General features: G+C 30.5%; 3 protein-coding genes and 1 long non-coding RNA gene across 17 annotated transcripts; 1 reads left to right on the top strand and 3 right to left on the bottom strand.

The window, feature by feature from the left end:
* On the bottom strand, nucleotides 1–555 carry LOC103493204 (uncharacterized). The gene is made up of 2 exons (XR_538406.3): nucleotides 407–555; nucleotides 1–327 (listed from the first exon to the last, which is right to left on the bottom strand). It is a non-coding gene; the product is annotated as an uncharacterized LOC103493204 (long non-coding RNA).
* Nucleotides 89–2,872, top strand: LOC103493203 (probable methyltransferase TCM_000336). Its single transcript, XM_008453871.3, has 4 exons — nucleotides 89–238; nucleotides 350–760; nucleotides 845–1,117; nucleotides 2,431–2,872. The coding sequence occupies exons 1-4, from the start codon at nucleotides 164–166 to the stop codon at nucleotides 2,773–2,775; spliced, it is 1,104 nt and encodes a 367-aa protein (XP_008452093.1). The 5' UTR covers nucleotides 89–163; the 3' UTR covers nucleotides 2,776–2,872.
* A 5,657-nt stretch (nucleotides 2,873–8,529) lies between these two features.
* Nucleotides 8,530–9,273, bottom strand: LOC103493205 (uncharacterized). The gene has a single exon (XM_008453872.3). It carries the CDS (start codon nucleotides 9,271–9,273, stop codon nucleotides 8,530–8,532), a length of 744 nt encoding a protein of 247 aa, XP_008452094.2.
* Nucleotides 9,274–14,759: 5,486 nt separating this feature from the next.
* On the bottom strand, nucleotides 14,760–17,646 carry LOC103493206 (pentatricopeptide repeat-containing protein At5g66500, mitochondrial). Of its 14 annotated transcripts, XM_051087180.1 has the most exons (4): nucleotides 15,528–17,646; nucleotides 15,369–15,437; nucleotides 15,149–15,240; nucleotides 14,760–15,047 (listed from the first exon to the last, which is right to left on the bottom strand). In XM_051087180.1, exon 1 carries the CDS (start codon nucleotides 17,406–17,408, stop codon nucleotides 15,777–15,779), a length of 1,632 nt encoding a protein of 543 aa, XP_050943137.1. In that variant the 5' UTR covers nucleotides 17,409–17,646; the 3' UTR covers nucleotides 14,760–15,047; nucleotides 15,149–15,240; nucleotides 15,369–15,437; nucleotides 15,528–15,776. The 14 variants fall into 14 exon arrangements, with proteins under 14 accessions (XP_050943137.1, XP_050943134.1, XP_050943132.1 ...); XM_051087177.1 differs by lacking the exon at nucleotides 15,369–15,437; XM_051087175.1 differs by having other exon boundaries at nucleotides 14,760–15,240.
* Nucleotides 17,647–17,741: the final 95 nt, after the last annotated feature.

Here is a 17,741-nt window from a genome sequence, read left to right on the forward strand (position 1 = left end):
GAAAAAGAACGAACTATGGTAATTATTTGTTCCAATCCGGGGGTGTACAAAAATAGTTACATACTTCTTTCAAATTCTACATTTAAAAGGGGCATGAACTCATCCAAGCCAAGAAGAAGAAAAACCAGAGAAGAACAGTCCCAAACTCCCAATCTTCACCCATATGGATATTGAGAAAATTTTTCACATGAAGGGAGGAATCGGCAACAATAGTTATGCCAACAATTCCCATCTTCAGGTCCTCTTTCTAATTTGTTGGCCCTTTTTTTTTTTTTCTCCTTTTCTTCTCTGTCCGTACTATCTCCTTTCTATTTTGTTTCCTAATGTCTAAACCACATGAATGTAACAGAGGAAAGCTTCCGATATGGTAAAGCACATAACAATGGAGGCTATAGAGAAAGTTTACCTTTCAACCGGTGCTCCGACGAGCTTCGGAATCGCCGATTTGGGATGCTCCTCTGGCCCAAACACCTTATCGATCATCAAAGAAATAATCCAAGCCGTCCAATCACTTAGCTCTGACCATCTCCGGCAGTCACCGGAGTTCCGAGTCTATTTAAACGACCTTCCGACCAATGATTTCAACTCTATCTTCAAAGCCCTACCCGATTTCTGCAGAGAGCTTCAAAACGAAGGAGAAAATCAAAATCCATCCGGGTTTTTCATTGGGGCTTATCCAGGCTCCTTTTACAAGAGACTTTTCCCCAGTAATAGCTTGCACTTCGTTCATTCCTCTTACAGTCTCCACTGGCTCTCTAGGGTTTGCCGCCATTGCTATTTCTTTTTCTTTTTCCCAATTTTTGGAGGGAGGTTTCTAGGGTTTGAAATTGGTTCGATTTTGTAGGTTCCTGAGGGGGTTCGAGATGAATTTGGGAAACCGGTAAACAGAGGGACGATTTATATATCGGAGAGAAGTCCGAAATCGATAGTGGAGGCTTATGTGAACCAATTCCGGCGAGATTTTTGGGAGTTTCTGAGGAAGAGGGGGGAGGAGGTGGTTTCCGGCGGGCGGATGGTGCTGATTTTGCTGGGAAGAGATGGGGCCGATCATGTTGATAGAGGAAATTCCTTCATGTGGCACCTTCTTGCACGAGCCTTCGCCATTTTGGTCTCTCAGGTAACGAAACCAAATGCACAAATCTTTATTTTATTTTTTAAATGGGGTTGAGAAATTATTTCAAAATTAGCAAATTTTAATTCATTTTTTTTTTCATGAAATGGTAAATAGTTTGTTTTTGTTTTTTAAGAACCCCTCTCTAATATGGAATATGTTGGGCTATTTTTCTATAAAGATTATCGGTTACATAAATTTTATGTCATTCTATTTTATATATATATATTAATTCTTAAAATGATGAATAGACATATTTTAGGGGTTTTTTCAAAATGATAAGAAAGCTGCAAAATATTTACGGTAGAGAAGAAAACGAAAAAAGTCCATAAATCTATAATAAAAAATACAAAAATATGTCTCGGTCAACAAAGCTAATGCGTAATATATTTAGTATGCTAATTTTTTTTTAACATTTTAATTTGATTAGACCATTATTTAGGTTTGGTACAATCGTTTACATTTTTATATTCAAATTTAGATACTTTAGATTTAACCTACCCAAATCTAAATATGTTTTTCAGGATCTTTTATATTTAATACACTCTTGAACAATGTTTGAAAAAAAAAAAAGTAAAAACATATAGGAAAAAAAATAAACCTGAATTTTTAAAAGATTGTTTTTTTTCATTTTGTTAGGTCGTAAATATTTTATATTTATAAAGATTTCTCTATTTCAAGCTCTAAATGAAATATCCATTTAATTCTCCAACTCATTTTTTTAGTGTTTTTTTTTTTTAAGAAAAGGACTATATTGATAAACATTATTTAATTGGTTGTATATAAAGATTTAGTGAAATGGAATATTTATTTGACCATTAGAAAGAAATATTTTGTAGAAATAATTCATATAATTGAAAATGTTTTATGTCAAAAAAGATTTATAAAATTTTATAAGGAACTTCGTAGAAACGAATATTAACCTTTTGATTTGTTAATATATATATATATATATATATATATATATATATGTATGTATATATAGTAATAAAGACTAAATAAGTGGAAGAATTAAAAGTAGGTTTGAAAGAAAATAGGGATAAAAATTAAATTGAATATAGATCAAACAACCTAGGTTACAAGTCATATCTCAAGACCCAAAAAGGAAGAAATGATTTAAATAAGAAATAATAACACAAAAAAAAAAAAAAACATAGGGACAATGGACACACACTTTGAAAAAGTACATTTAAATATATTTTACCTTATAAAATCCACCCTAGGGACAAATTCAAAATTACAATAATGTTGAATTAGATATGGCAAAAGTAAATGAATAATATGCATCTATATGATAATTAAAATGTTGGTTATTATAGGGAGAAGTGAAGGAAGAAAAGTTAGATAGCTATGATGTGAATTTCTATGCAGCAAACAAAGAGGAAATAGAAGAGGAAGTGAGAAGAGAAGGGTCATTTGGGTTAGAGAGAATAGAGAAATTTGAGTTAGAGAAGAAGGTGAGAATGAAGAATAATGGAGATGAAAGCTATGGGAAAGAAGTTGCTAAATCAGTAAGAGCCATTCAAGAGTCTATGATTTCTCACCATTTTGGTGATTCAATTTTGGACTCTTTGTTTCTAAATTATGGAAACATTTTGGATGAAGAAATGGCCAAACAAGAAATCAGACCCATCTCTTTTGTTATTGTTCTCACAAAGTTGTGATTAAATTCTCATAATTAATTCTTAATGATCCCCAACAATATTTTTTGTAATATTATTCCAAACTCTTCATTTATTATCATCATCATCATTCTAATTTTATTTCTCTTAAAAACAATAAGGCTAAGTTGTATTTGCAGAAGAAGAAAATATTTCAAGCATTTGTTTGAGAATAATATATTTTGAAACAATAAGACTACATTTTAAAAATTAAAAAGCAAAAAAAAAAACCCAAATATTAGGGACAAAATTTTATATAAACATTAAAATTAGATATTTCAAATGCTATCAAATTGGCTTATATTTTCAACTATTCTCTTTCTTGAATATATATATATAAATATTGATTGAATTCATTTTGGGCTTAGCCCACAAAAATGCTCCATAAGCGCTAAAGGAAATATGAATTGGGCTTTATTTTTGTTGAACCTTGAAGACACTTGAATGCTTTTGTATAAGTCTTTCTAAATAATATGTTTTGGTATTAATTTTAGTGATATATTAATATATATATATATATATAGTAATATTTTAAAATATTGTAAATATAGTAAAATCTAAAAAAGCGGTAAAGTATTTACACTGTATGGAACAATTTCGAAAATGGAAAAAGCTTAGAGGCCCACCGTGTAAAATACAAAAAAATGTCCCATCAACAATGCGCGTAATATATTTGGTAACGCGATTTGGTACACAATCGTTTAGATTTGTTTTTTCAATTCTATCGTTGGATTACACGATCGTTTAAATTTTGTTACCCTGACCAATTTTTTCAAGATTCTTTATATATCATCCTTTACATTTGGTTACCTAATCTAAAAAAGAAAAGAAGAAAGACGATACGATGCATGTAGTGAATGAAAAAGAAAGGAAAAAGAAGAAAAATATGCACGCACCTAAAAAAATAGAAAGAAACAAGAAAGACAATAGAAAGAAATAGATTTGGTTACCCAAATCTAAAAAAAAAAAAGAAGAAGAAATCGTAGCTAAAAGAAGAGTACACAGTAAGACGATAAAAAATCGGAGGAGAAAAAGATGGAAGAACAAACCAGAAATATTTAAAAAATAGCTGACTTTATCGATTTTATTAAACGTAAATATTTCAGTATTTTATTATATTTAATAAAAAATTTCTTAATATTATATTATTATATTTTTAAAAATTTAAAAACCAAAATAAAATTAAGGAGTAATTGATAGACCCTACGTAATGGTGAATGTAAAACATAGGTTGGGTGTAGTAGAAGCATATAGTCAAAGATTGAAGGTTGTATTAAAGATGCCTTCATATTAATTCTTCGGCTATCCACCATTCTTTAATGCCATCAACAATTTATATATTCCTTTCTATAAAAAAAAAAAAATTAAATTCCCTACTTCAAACTTTATCTTTTTTTTTTTATTTCCATATTTTAGTATTCTTTTTCATGGGAATAATTTTGGTTGAGTAACAATAAATTGTTTTTTTTTCATTGAAATCATAAACTAGAAATTATATTAATTTAAAATTATTCAACTCAACGGGTATATAGATTAAACTTTGAAAATTATTTATGCATTTACTCTCAAACGTGTACGTAGCACTTTGAATCATAAGGATGTCTTTAGAAATCATCAATATTACTTTAACAATTATTAAAGGAAATTCAAACTTAGAGTTTAAATTATTTCGTTTGTAAAAGTTTTTACGTGTTTTTAATTCGTATATTTATAAGTTTCATATTTGATTTTTTAAATGAAAAATAATGGAGTGTGTAAACGATTAGGGAGTGATACAAAAAATCCAAAAACTAAACGGATCTAATGGTTTGATTGGGTTTTGCTTGTATCAAATTGGACTTCTTGATTTGTATTTGGAGAAAACAAAAAAGTATTGGTTTGGACCGGATTTTTGTTGGAAAAACCAATGAAAACCGAATCGAACCAAATGGTAGATATGCGTAGGCCTAAAAATCCATTCTTCATTAGGCATCTTTTTGTATTATAATTATTATGGTTGCATTTTAATTTAAAGTTAGCAAAAACAAAGTGGAAAGTAAGAATAAAAATTCATTGGTTTTGTTTTTTATTGAATACATTGGTTTGGATCCCATATGTATGTAAAACCGATTGGTTTGGTTTGGTTATGATTTGCTTCATAACTGACAAAAATGAACAGGTTATATCAGTGCATCCCTATAAACAAATACTATTACAAAAATTCTAATTATGAAAGTGATGATTTAGCTACATTTAGATGTTTGATTTTATTTGATTTTTTAGGTTTCTTTGGTATATAATTTTTAAAACGCGTTTTTATAAATAGGATCATATTTGTTTTCGTGGTACGTAGATGTCTAAAATTTAATGATATCCTTTAGAATTTTGATATTCTAAATATCCAAATGTATAAGAATATTATTGAAGAATTTTTATGTTCTTTCTTTTTCTTTTTCTTTTTTAAATTTTATTTTAGGAATTTTTTCATATGAGAATTTAATAATTAGTACTACTTGAGAATAAAAGAGAATTGTATTCCTCATTTATGGATCTATTCTACATTATAATAAAATATTTATCATTTATTCTAATTATGCCATAATAACATATTGTTATTTAGGTCTACCTATCAATTTAATATTTTTTGTTTAAATAATGATTACTAAATTAATACTTCAACGTTAAGTCAACTTATATACATCGTGACTTAAATTTCAAAAACTAATATATATATATATATATATATATATATATCTCGACCGACATATATTTTCGATTTCAAGGTCAAGAGATGTTCAATTCTCTCTACCTCGTTTGTAGTTATACTAAAAGAACTACGTAGTTTCATAATTGTTGTAAGAAGATATAAAATTATTAAACTATATTATTAGACGAATCTCGAACATCATTTGACAAATCAACAATTGAGCATCTATTTTAAGAACTAAAAGTGAGCTTAACAAATGATTAAAGTTAAATAGACTCTTTACTGAAAAGATATAATTTTTTAAGTGTTGAAGCATTTAAAATAAGTCGGGGATGTAATTTATATTATTAAACCTAATTTTATTTTGCTAATAGACTAATTAATCTCATCAATCATATGTCATTAGATGGCGTTACAAATTTGAATAAATATCATCAAAATTATTTCCTAGAAATCAATACAGAATTATTTCTTTTCTTTGTGAGAAAAAAAAATGGTCTTCCCAAAGTTATGGATAAGAAGAATGTTCATATGCTACTTTGAAACAATATTTATTGAACTTAAAACCTAAACCTAAACCCATTTCAAAATACTCAAAATCTCTCTCTCTCTCTCTCTCTCTCTCTCTCTCTCTCTCTCTCTCTCTCTCTCTCTCTCTCTCTCTCTCCCTCCTTAAATAGATATTAACTATTTAATTAATTTTGTTGAGACAAAAGGGCATTGTATATGGTGGTTGGTACCCACCACTAGAGAACTCCATTAAATCATGTCCTAAGAACCATTCTTTTTTCTTCTAACCCTCAAACCAAGTCTTTCAAAAGCAAGCAGAAAGAGAAGGTAATGTGTATTATTAATTAAAATTAAGGGGGAAAAATGGTGGGTTTGAAATGTTCTTATAGTAGTGTCATGTTGTTGACAATCAATGTGCAATTAATCTATAAAGTTTTGAAAAAAAAATGGAGTAAGAAAAATGCTTTAATCTTATAATCTAATTAGATATCCATTTCAACTTTCAAGCCACACTCAAAATGCCATCATGGGTTTGAAAAACCTAATGATATATATCACCTTCTCTTCAATAAAGGTTTCAAAAGAAATTTAAATGGGAAAAACAAAAAAGTACTTCAAAAGTTACATTTGACAAAAGTTGGCCAATTTTTGTAAAGTAGGGTTTTTAGTATGTCATCAACCATCCAATTCTAATTTTGAGAGACTTTTTCTCATTTCAAGACTCTACTAAGGGTTATAAATATTCGATTTTCTTAAAATCACATTTCTTTCCCTATTTTGTAACGTTTTATCGTAAATAATGCACTAATCTAGCTTATGATACTGTACAACAAGTAAATTTAAGGGCAAATGTCAATTTACCCCATAAGGAATTGTATCAATTCAAACTCTAAACTTCTAATTGTATCAATTTAAACCCTAAACTAATAATTGTATTAATTTAAACTTTAAACCTTCGTGAATGCAATAATTTAAACACTCAACTTTTTTATGATAGTATATCGAAGCAAAGTATAATAGAGGGTTTAAATTGATACAATTAATAAGTTTTAGAGTCTAAATTGAACAATTTTATCCATTTAGGGTTTAAATTGATACAAATCATGTATAAATTGAATTATTCTTTTAGATTTTAATTAAATTTGTCTACCTAATTTCTCTTGTTACACTAATTTTTTTTAGACCATTAAAATAAAAAATAAAAAAAAAATGGATTAAACTTAATAATAACACATATGATGCAGCACAATTTCAAACTTTACATCAAAGTTATTATTCTTTCATCATTTAGACTAAGGTAATTGATGAACAAAAGGAATATGGAAAGGAATTAACACAAAGAAAAAGTAGGAAACTTTGATGTACATAAATAATATATCTATAAAATGGAAAGATAGACAGTATGATGCATATAAATAATTTATTGATGATTGGTGCTCTCTCCCTATGCACAATGCACTTCTCCCAAGAAAAAAAAAGAGAGCAAATAATGCATATGTGTTGTTGATTTTATGTGGTTGTGAGAGAGAATTTAGGTGGTGAATTATTTTAGCTGTCAAATTAATTAATGGTTATTAGATTATATTATATAATGTTTGTGGAAATTAATATTGTTTTATCTTATTCCTTAATCATTGAGGTCTATTTGGCTTTAACTATCCTATAAACTCTAGGCGTCATTAATTAATTATCACTCCTAGTACCAACTTTTTTATGTATCAATTTACCAAATTAGGGTATAATTACGATAGTGTGATATTTCTAGCTTTATTCTTCTTTTGATCATATGGGAGAAAATTCTATCACATTCCAAATATTTATTTTTGCTAAATTTATTTCGATGAAAAAATAATATAATTGATAGAAAAAGTTATCATAGATTGGTCTAGAAGTAAATAAAGTATATTATCATGATAAAATTATTAAAACAATAATTATAGGTTCGATTCATGATAATCTATTTAAGATTTAATATTATTGGGTTTACAAAAGAAATAATCAAAAGGCAATTCTTTAAGATATATCAAAATCTATCTAATTATTTATCATTTATGTAAATAGTTTAAAATTTGAATTTTTTTTTTAAAATTAGATGAAATTGACAAACTATTTAATAAAATCACTAAAAGTAAAAAAAGTATAAATATTTTTTCTATTTTTCACGATTTCTCTAAAAGAAATTTAATTTTTAATAAGAATTTCTCTATTTCTTATTCTTTTTAAGGTGTGATTTACAATAATTTTCCAAAAACAATTATATTTTGGTTAAATCCTTTTGTCTTCCGATTTCCCTAAATTGTCATATGGTTGATCTAAAACGAACGCGAGAGATCAATTGTCAAACGCAAGTCTACCAAGCAACAATAGGACGAGTAACAGACAAACAAAATCCCCAATCTAACAAAAGAAGGAATTTAAAATACCAATTTTACCCTTCTGTAGGTAAAAGAAATTTTACTCTGTACATTGCACAACATAATTAGTACGGCCAATTTTTCTTCTTCTTCTTCTTCCTTTTCTTTTTTTAATAATTTTTAATCGTCTAATTTTAAGCCGGAAGATTAACCGTCGCAATGAAGAACAACAATGGCGGAAGATTCTTCCCGACGAAACTTCTTCTCTTTAGCTATAAACGCCTCAATCTTTCTCTGAAATTCCTCACTACTCAAATCATCCTGGTAATATAAAATGTCATTCGAATACTCCAGATTCCGGCACTTCTCTGTCTCCGATCGTCGAAGCTTCTCACTCTGCGTTTTCACACATTCTCGGTTAAGTTTCTCCGACAAACTCCTCAAAATCACTTTAGAGTGATCTAATCCCGAGTCCGACTCCAGATCCGTGTTCTTCAGTTCAATTTCACAATCGGTTGAATAATTTGAACCAACCCTCCCCTCCGCAATGATTTCTTTGTCCTGGTACACAATCTCCTCCACTTCCTCCGAGGCAGAATCAGTTAAGTCCGATCCGGTTCCGGTGTTTTCAATGAGGTCTTCATAAATCCGATCGGTTTGATCAGAAGTGGCGGGGCGTGAGAATTGAGAAGGCTTGGCTACGAGAGCGACGATGATGGCGTTGCAGAGGAGGAAACCGAAGAGAGGAGTGGCGATGAAGGCGAAGAGTTTAGTGAAATAGTCGGCGGAGATTCTGAGGGCGATGGGAAGGCGAGAGAAGATCCATGAGAGGGAGAGGAGGAGGAAGGAAAGTTCTAGAACACGGAAGAACTTGGAGAAGATTTGGAGGAGATTGCAGCGGGGAATGGGAGTGGAAAGCTTCTCTGCTTTGTCGAAGAAGAAGAAATCCATTTCTGTGGATTTTTCCTAGAGAGAGGGGGGGAAATGAGAGAAGTGAAGCTTCGGCGTGGATAATTGAGGGGTATTTATAGAGAGATGAGCGGGGAAAAAATAATAGTATAGCTTTTACAATTTTATTTATTAATGTGTGATAAATAATGACATGGAATTTCCCCCAATGTAATCCTTTTTACTATTATAAAAAAAAAAAAAAAAAAAAATTCACACGTCCAAATTGAATCCATATGAATTGGTTTTTAGTCGATTTGAGCAATTTATAAATTTATTTTTCTAGTTTCTCTTTGTATATTATAGCTTGGTGGTGATTTAAAACAATGTAATAGAAAATAAAAGGAAGAATGATAAGCATAGGTTTTCGAGAAAATACAAAAGAAGGTATGAACAATACATTTTCGTCCAGGTTCCAAGAATAGTCAATTTGGTCTTTTTAGATTTCGATATCAATCAGGTTGGAAGAAGAGTCCCCTCTTCTTCTTACATTTTTAAATCTCACTATTTTAACCCTAAGCTTAAAAAAAATATTTTATAAACATTTCTCATTATTTTTATTTACTCAGTAGACTAAATTATAAATTAATGATTTATAAGAACGTTCAAGGAAAATAAAAACATCTTCGTATTTAGTACTAAAAAATATTTATAAAATTTAAAATTTTACAACATTTTTGTCATTTACAATTTTTCCTCTCAATTCCATTTATATTTTAACTTGAACTAAAGTGCTATTTCATGAATTTAAATAAAAAAAAAAAAACTATAGGAACCAATTATAAACTATTAATAAAATTATATTTAGATTAATCAGAACCAAAATCAAGGAGAAATAGTTTTTTTGTTTAGGTCATGATATTGGTCAAAAACGACCATAGTACATAATTTAAGCTACAAAGAAAAGTAGCATATAATATGTACTTTTTCACAGAAATAATGAAAAAAAGAAAAAAAAAACTAATAACAATAAAAAGATGCATAAAGCGACAGTCACAAAAAGACAGTAATTTTTTTTCTTTTTTAAAAAATAGATTTATATTTTAATATAAGCACTATTGAAAAACAATATATAGAAAAATAAAATTGTGAATATTTTAATATGAATAAAGTCTTTTTTTTTAAAAAAAAGGAAATTGTTGGGTTCAAAATTGGTATTCAAATAGAAATGTGTGTCGTACTCAAGTCTTAATCGCCAATAATCAGGATCAGTGTCAGAAAGGCGTGAATTAATTGCTTAACCTAGCAAACCTCACTTTTTTCCACCTGCCTTTTCCTCACTTAAATAAAATAATTTCAAACCATTTGCTTCCATGAATTAATTAGTTTTGTGTATTTTCAACACAGGGAATTTTAGGAAATAAAAGACAAGTTTGAAGGTGGTGTTTATTTGTTTACATATAGTAGTTGACCATGTCAACACAAGTAAAGAACTGATCAACAACATCGATCCAGTTTTTGAAGTGTTCAAACAGAGAGAGCATTCCAACTCCATTTTGAAAACAAATTTGCATTGTTATAAGAGAAATTATTCTTGATGTTGTTATGTTTTTAATATTATACCAAATTAGTTTATTTTTAAAAAAGGAGAGAAAAGAACAAAAGGAAAGTTGTGTAGTTATGTATGAATGTCAGTGAATCACAGCCGTACATCTTGGAAGCTGCTCCCTTCGTGTGGAGGGGTTGGATCACGTGGTGTGTGTATTTAACTTATATTATTAAGAGAAAGGAAAAAACAATAAAATTTTAGTAGAAGTGGGTGTGTCAGTGTCAGAATCAGTGAGAGAGAAGAAGCAGAAGAAGAAGAAGAAGAAGAAGAAGAAGAAGAAGAAGATGAAGATGAAGATGAAGAAGGTAAAGGAAGGCGTTAATGGAATGCACGCAAATGGAGATGATTTTTTGGCAAAGTGCTTTTTACCTTCAAACACACGCTATATATTCTCTACCCCCATCTTACCCTTTTCCTTTTTATAATACTATCAACCCAGTATATTGCAATAGACTATCGTTACCTGTGTTATTAATGTAAAACATATCGATAGTTGTTTATTATATTTTATTGCTGCAATAGTTTTTAGCTAATTTGAATAGATTATATATATGTTTAGATTGACTTTCTATAATGTTTACGAAAATTTAAAAAACCAATCACAATGAACTCGATATTTATGAAGATCTATCTTCATAAGACAAACCAAACTGCCTTATCTATTTTATTAAATTAAGAAATTTCAAAGGTATTGATAGTTATAAATAATTATATTCTATATATTTTTAATAAATATTTAATTTAATTATATCATTGTTCATTTCTTAATCTATTAGTTTTTAGCATAAATTTTGTAAATATGTTAACCAAAATTATCAAATTACATAAGAATTAAATTACAAAGTCTTTTTAACCTTCGTTATATTCAAGTTCGAGATCTCTTTCTCTTAAAGACTCATTATCGGACAAATGAGGAATCCTACCCTTTTTGAGTCTTCCGACGACTGTATCTAAGCTTTTTCTTTAGACACGTCCGACGTAGCATTTCTCGTTTGGCAGATGTAGATGTACCCTTCCGATGATAGGAAGTTTGTAGGGGATAGGCTTTCCTTCCTTGCCGTAGGTTCCTTTTGTTGGGAGTTTTTCCCCTGTCTATAGTTCATCCTTCATTCTATTTGACTCGTTCATCATAATGATCAATGAATGAGTCGTTGTCCACTCCGCTTCTTTGCTAATACCTAGAATTGAACTTCTAACATTAATTAAAAAGTTGTAGAAGACAAAAAGATAATAATATAACATTTAAAATATATATATATATATATATATATATATATATATATATATATAAAATAAAAAAAAGTGAACATATTTGAAAAGTTGTGTTTGTATATTTGAAAGTTTGAAATGGAAATATAGACCAAGTCATTGAGGATCAAAGAAGCTAATTGATGCCTTGTCAGATGCTCATAAACAATATTCTCTTCCTATATATATATATATATCTTCCAATAACTCTTCCTTTATCAATTTTACAAAAGAATACATATACATACGATACATCTTTGTATTATTTCTAACACTATTCATTGCATTACTGAAACTTTTAGCTACAACGTTCCAAACAAAACTACTTTTAGCCACATTTTTAAGTTTTAGAACGTTTATCTGGCATCATTAGATATGGAGCTTCTTGTAAAATACTTTGGACAACCTTCAATCTTATATGAAACAGGCCGTAAACTATAATAATGGCGAGTAGTAGGTCATTGCTAGTGTACACGAAAGCCACACCCAAATTTCATGCACCATACCCTCATTAATGGCCACGTGTACACAAGAGAGAGAGAGAGAGAGAGAGAGAGACAGTGTGTAGGGTTTTAAATTAGGAGGCCGTGTGTGTTTGTTGTGTACTATATCATATAATATAATATATATATATATATATATATTAAGTTTCTCACTTACCTCCACCGCCGATTCACTAAAACAAACATTTTCATCTTGCCGTACACGTGTCTACATCCTCTTCTTCTTCATCTTTTGACCCCACCCCTCTAAATCTAAATTATTGGAATGTTTTCTTTTCTTCTTCTTTTTTTTTTTTCTTTTAGAAAAGAAAATTTAATGTTGGTTTGAATTAATTGCATGCATGGGGAAGATGTAACTTCTGACATTATTGGTCAAAGGAATACATCTGAAATTGTACTCTCTCACAACATAACTTGTTTCTTTTTTTTTTTCACCCTTTGGTTTTAATAATTTTCTAAGAAATGGTTTTAGTTTATCTATGTAAGTTTTACGATTTAAAATAATATATATGTTTTTGAAACAAAATGTATTAGTTATAGTTCGAACTGTCTCGATGAAATTAATGAAAATGTTTACATCACTAATTTGATACATCGGTCTCTCTAGTTTGATTTTTCTTATGATATTTTAAAGTAATTTGAACTTCATTGTTTATATTTTTCAATTTGTTTATAGAGTGTGACAAGTTGGCAAAAGAAAAATATATATAAGTGCATGACAATTCTTTTTTTTTTTTTTTTTATGATGATTATAAGGGAATAACTAAAATAACCATAAAAACATATTCGAAATAGACTATGGGTAGGTTGAAATTTTGTTGTCCTAACACACTTTGGACAACTAGTCATGAAAGGAGAAATATAGTTCATTTAATGTTTTATTTAATTAAAATAAAATAACTTTGTGGTCAAAGTCATCATTCTCTAATCATAATATAAACCGAAAAGATTATGCATGGTTAATCACCATTAAGAAGAAAAAGGAAAAAAAAGTGATATTGGTTAATTGTTATTCATAAATTTAAGCAGCCATTTTTAGATAATAATAATAATATAAAACCATCTTTTACTTTTTATTCTCTTTCCTAATATTTGATGACATTAAAGTTTAATCTAAAAATTAGGAATTTGATTCCCTTATCCTCAAGGTTCATATATATCTAAGTATGAGCCATTAATTAAAGATTTAAACAACCATATAACTTTCATTTTTGTTTGAGAAGGTTAGTTAATGGTGGAAATTAGACATGAGAAGAAGGAATCTGCTGAAAAAGAAAGTGATTTTTTCTTTTTTGTGTGTGAGGGGGGGGGGAAAAGGACTCATTTTCCCAATGCAAAATTGATTCCTATATGTTTTTGAGTTTGATATTCCAATGTAGAAAGTCTTGTTTCTTACCTGTAAAGTTATTTAAAAGTTTAGGAGATACTTAAAAAAAAGAACTTTTTAGTTAAACCAACCAACATCCTTTCTTTTTCTTCTCTCTTATATATCCAACCTTTTTCTTTTCATCTTTTCTCTTGTTTTATTTTCCTATTAAAGTAATTTTGGAAATTGAAGATAAAAAGAAAAGATGGTTGTAATGTTATTACTTTTGTTAGGAATTTTTTTAGTACAACAATTGAGGTTTTTAGTACAACAATTGAGGTAGGTGAATTCCAACAACGGTCATCGTGAGTACTAGTATGTGCTAAGTAATATTTGATAGAAGCAATTGTTTGGTTTCTCCTACTTGTGATGAATTAATCTATTAGTTATTAAGACGATTGAAAAGGTGAAATGAGAAAATTTGGTTTTAAATTTATAGTGGAGATAAAGTAAGCTTGATTTGATGGTATTGACACGATCTCTTCTTTCTTAAAGATCGAAGGTTCAATCTTCCACCTTGTAATTATTGTAGTTATATAACAATCTAGATAATGCAAGATGATCAAACCTCGTAATGGTCGTCAACTAATGATAGAAAGACAAAAGTCTCATTTGGTAATCATTTAACTTTTTTACTGTTAGTGAAGCACTTATAAATTCATGCTTAAACATAATTACTCTTCTCACAATTACCGAGTAGAACCGAAGAATTAAGATTCAATTTTATGTCCTCTGACCAATATGCATTTGATAGGTGGCCTAGATACAATTTCCGAAGGCTAATTTTTTCGAAGTATAAAGTAAAGAGTGAATTGCATGTACATATGGCAAGGTACCTTTTTCCTCTTTCTCACAATCACAATTTACAACAAATACATCTCTTAAAATATCCCCCAACAAACAGTTAAAACAGGAAGTTAGTTACCATCAACTGCTAACCCGAAGACTCCATAAATCTAGACTAGAACACACTCCCATGAGTTATTGGAAAATTTAACTTTTGTTAAGTCACTAAACCCAAGAGCTTTGATTGACACGTTAGTAGAAGATCTAATTATATCAAGAAAAATACTTGGTTACATCTTGAACTGCATAACTCTTTGCAACTCACCTAGTTATACAGTGAGATCAAAAATTAGATGTGCGATGCTAGAGATGAATGAACCGATGTCTGATAGAAACGAAAGGAAATGGCTTCACTTTATGGGATACCTTGAAAAAATAAGCTAGGAAGTTTGAAAGTATTCACTCCATATATTCCAACACATCCCCACTTTAGCGTTGATGATAGTTGTCTCATATCACTGCAAAAGAAACGGGGAATTTCTATTAAGATGAAAACATACTCAAAGGGGCAAAATGGAAGTAAAAGAAAACCAAAAGGGCAGAGTTAAGATGTAGTGTACTTATTTACATTGCAATTTACACTTACAATAACATCAAGCAAAGTTCAGATCCGAAGTTTCTTTACAAGTCCTACCCGACTTGATTTTGGTCACAACTTTTCCCCTCACCAAGAACATAATAAGAATAAATTAGAGAAAATTTAACAAGAGATTCAGAAACATTCAATTTGAGGCAGTTTACATACCAGAAAAATAGCAAGCTACAAAATTTGCTTATCTTCAGGCTTCAGCCACGGAATACGTTCGTTGACATCTTAGATGACAATCGTTAAAAGAACATTGAGGTTTAAATTAGAGCCCTTAGGCAGAGTCTTGATCAACGAGTGGCATTTAACCTGATGCTTTAATCCACGATAAGGTGTTTCTTCTTTTTCAACATTAGAAGCCCCCCTTTCTTTTGGTTTTGGCTATCAAATTATAGATGAGCCATTCTCTCATCCAGCACTAGAAGCAAGAAGAAGTGACCGAGCTTTTTCCAGCTTCCTTAGTCCTTTTGCATTCATGATTCTCCTCAATTCATCCACCGAATCCCACTTTCCTATTGACGCATAGAAATTTGATGCCAGAACGAAATTCCCCGCCTTGTTCGGATCCAATTGGAGGAGTTTTTGGGCAGCAAACTCACCCCTGGTAACATCTTGGTTGTGACTACAAGCATTAAGTACCGCTGCCCATATTTCTGAAGTAACCTTAACACCACACGTCTCCATGTCATGAAACAGACTCCATACATCATCAATCTTACCAGCTCGGCCTAATACATCTATGAAGCAGGCATAGTGTTCCGGACCTAGGCATGAGCTATACTTCTCCTTCGCCAAATAAAAACATTCTTGTCCCTGTTGCACCAACCCTGAATGCCCACAAGCAGATAAGACAGAAAGGAACGTCACTGAATTTGGCAAGACTCCAGTTCTTCCCTCTACCATCATCTTGAACAGTTCAAAAGCTTTTAGACCATCTCCATGACTTCCGTATGTTTGTATCATGCTGCTCCACGATACTACATTCTTATGACACATCCCATCGAACACTGTTCGAGCATTCAAAACTTTCCCACATTTAGCATACATATCGAGCAAAATATTGCACAATTGAGTATTAGATGTCAAACCACGACGAATCGAAACACAGTGAATTTGTTTCCCTATCCATAGATCTGAATTCTCAGAGCAAGCATGCAGGGCACTTGTTAGTGCAATTGCATTAGGTCTCATCTTGCTCATCAATGACAAGGCCTCTTCATATCTTTTATTCCTAACGCACCCAGAAATTAAAGAATTAAGCATGATATCATCCTTTCTACAAGTTAAGCTAGTGTAAACTTTCATGGCTTCACTAATACACCCAACACTAGAGTAAAAATCAACCAAGGCGGTACCCAAAACAAGCATATCTCTGTTCATTACTACGACCACCCCATGAACTTGCTTACCCAAACGAAAATCTTCCAAGGCAGCACAAGCTTTAAGCACAGAACACAAAGTAAACTCACTAAACTCCATTTTTTCTCTCTTCATTTCTACAAACACATTTAGTGCCTCCTCTGCAAGACCCTCCCTCAAAAAGCTAGATAACAAGGAATTCCAAGCAACCACATCCCTCATCTCCATCTCTTCAAAGACCTTAACAGAGTCATCAAGAAGTCCACATTTAGAGTACATGTCCAAGATGGCAGTTTTAGTTACAATCCCAGGATACGCACCTGTCTTTATGATTAACCCATGAACTAGTCGGCCATATTCGGAGGTGGGTAATGCGGAGCATGCAGCCAAGACAGCGGTGAGAGTGTGGGCAGTGAGAGGAGAGAAGGAGCGGTGCATTCGACAGAAGAGAGACCATGCGTCAGATTGGCGACAGCTACGCACATAGGAGGTGAGACGGCAATTAAGGGAAGGAATATCTGTTTGAGGAAATTCATCGAACAGGTGGTGGGCAAGGTAGCAGAGACCTTGAGAAGAACAGGGATTAAAGGATGTAGTGGGCGAGTTGAAAGCAGAAAGAGATGAAATCAAAATGGGGAAACATAAACGTGAAAAGGGCTTAGCAACGAATGAGGAAATCATTGCTTGGACATTTGTAAAGGATTGAGCTTTACAAACATTCCGGTCCGAGCATCTTCTTTCTTCCTTAATTTGGCGCCGACTCCAATGATTGATATTAACTAAACGTTGAATGTATTACAAATTTATTTTCTCAAACTTTTATATTCGTTACCATTCCCTTTATTTCTGAAAAGTGCTTTCATTTAACCTTTGCAGAAAAATAACTTTGGCCACTCTTCAACATTCATACTTTCAACAAAACAATATATTCTAATGTTTTTTTTTATATATAAAATTTTATCAATTTCATACGTGTACCTATATTTTATAATACATTAATTCATTGATAGGTTA

This window comes from Cucumis melo, chromosome 7 (genome assembly GCF_025177605.1).
Source record: "Cucumis melo cultivar AY chromosome 7, USDA_Cmelo_AY_1.0, whole genome shotgun sequence".
Lineage (NCBI taxonomy): Eukaryota > Viridiplantae > Streptophyta > Magnoliopsida > Cucurbitales > Cucurbitaceae > Cucumis > Cucumis melo.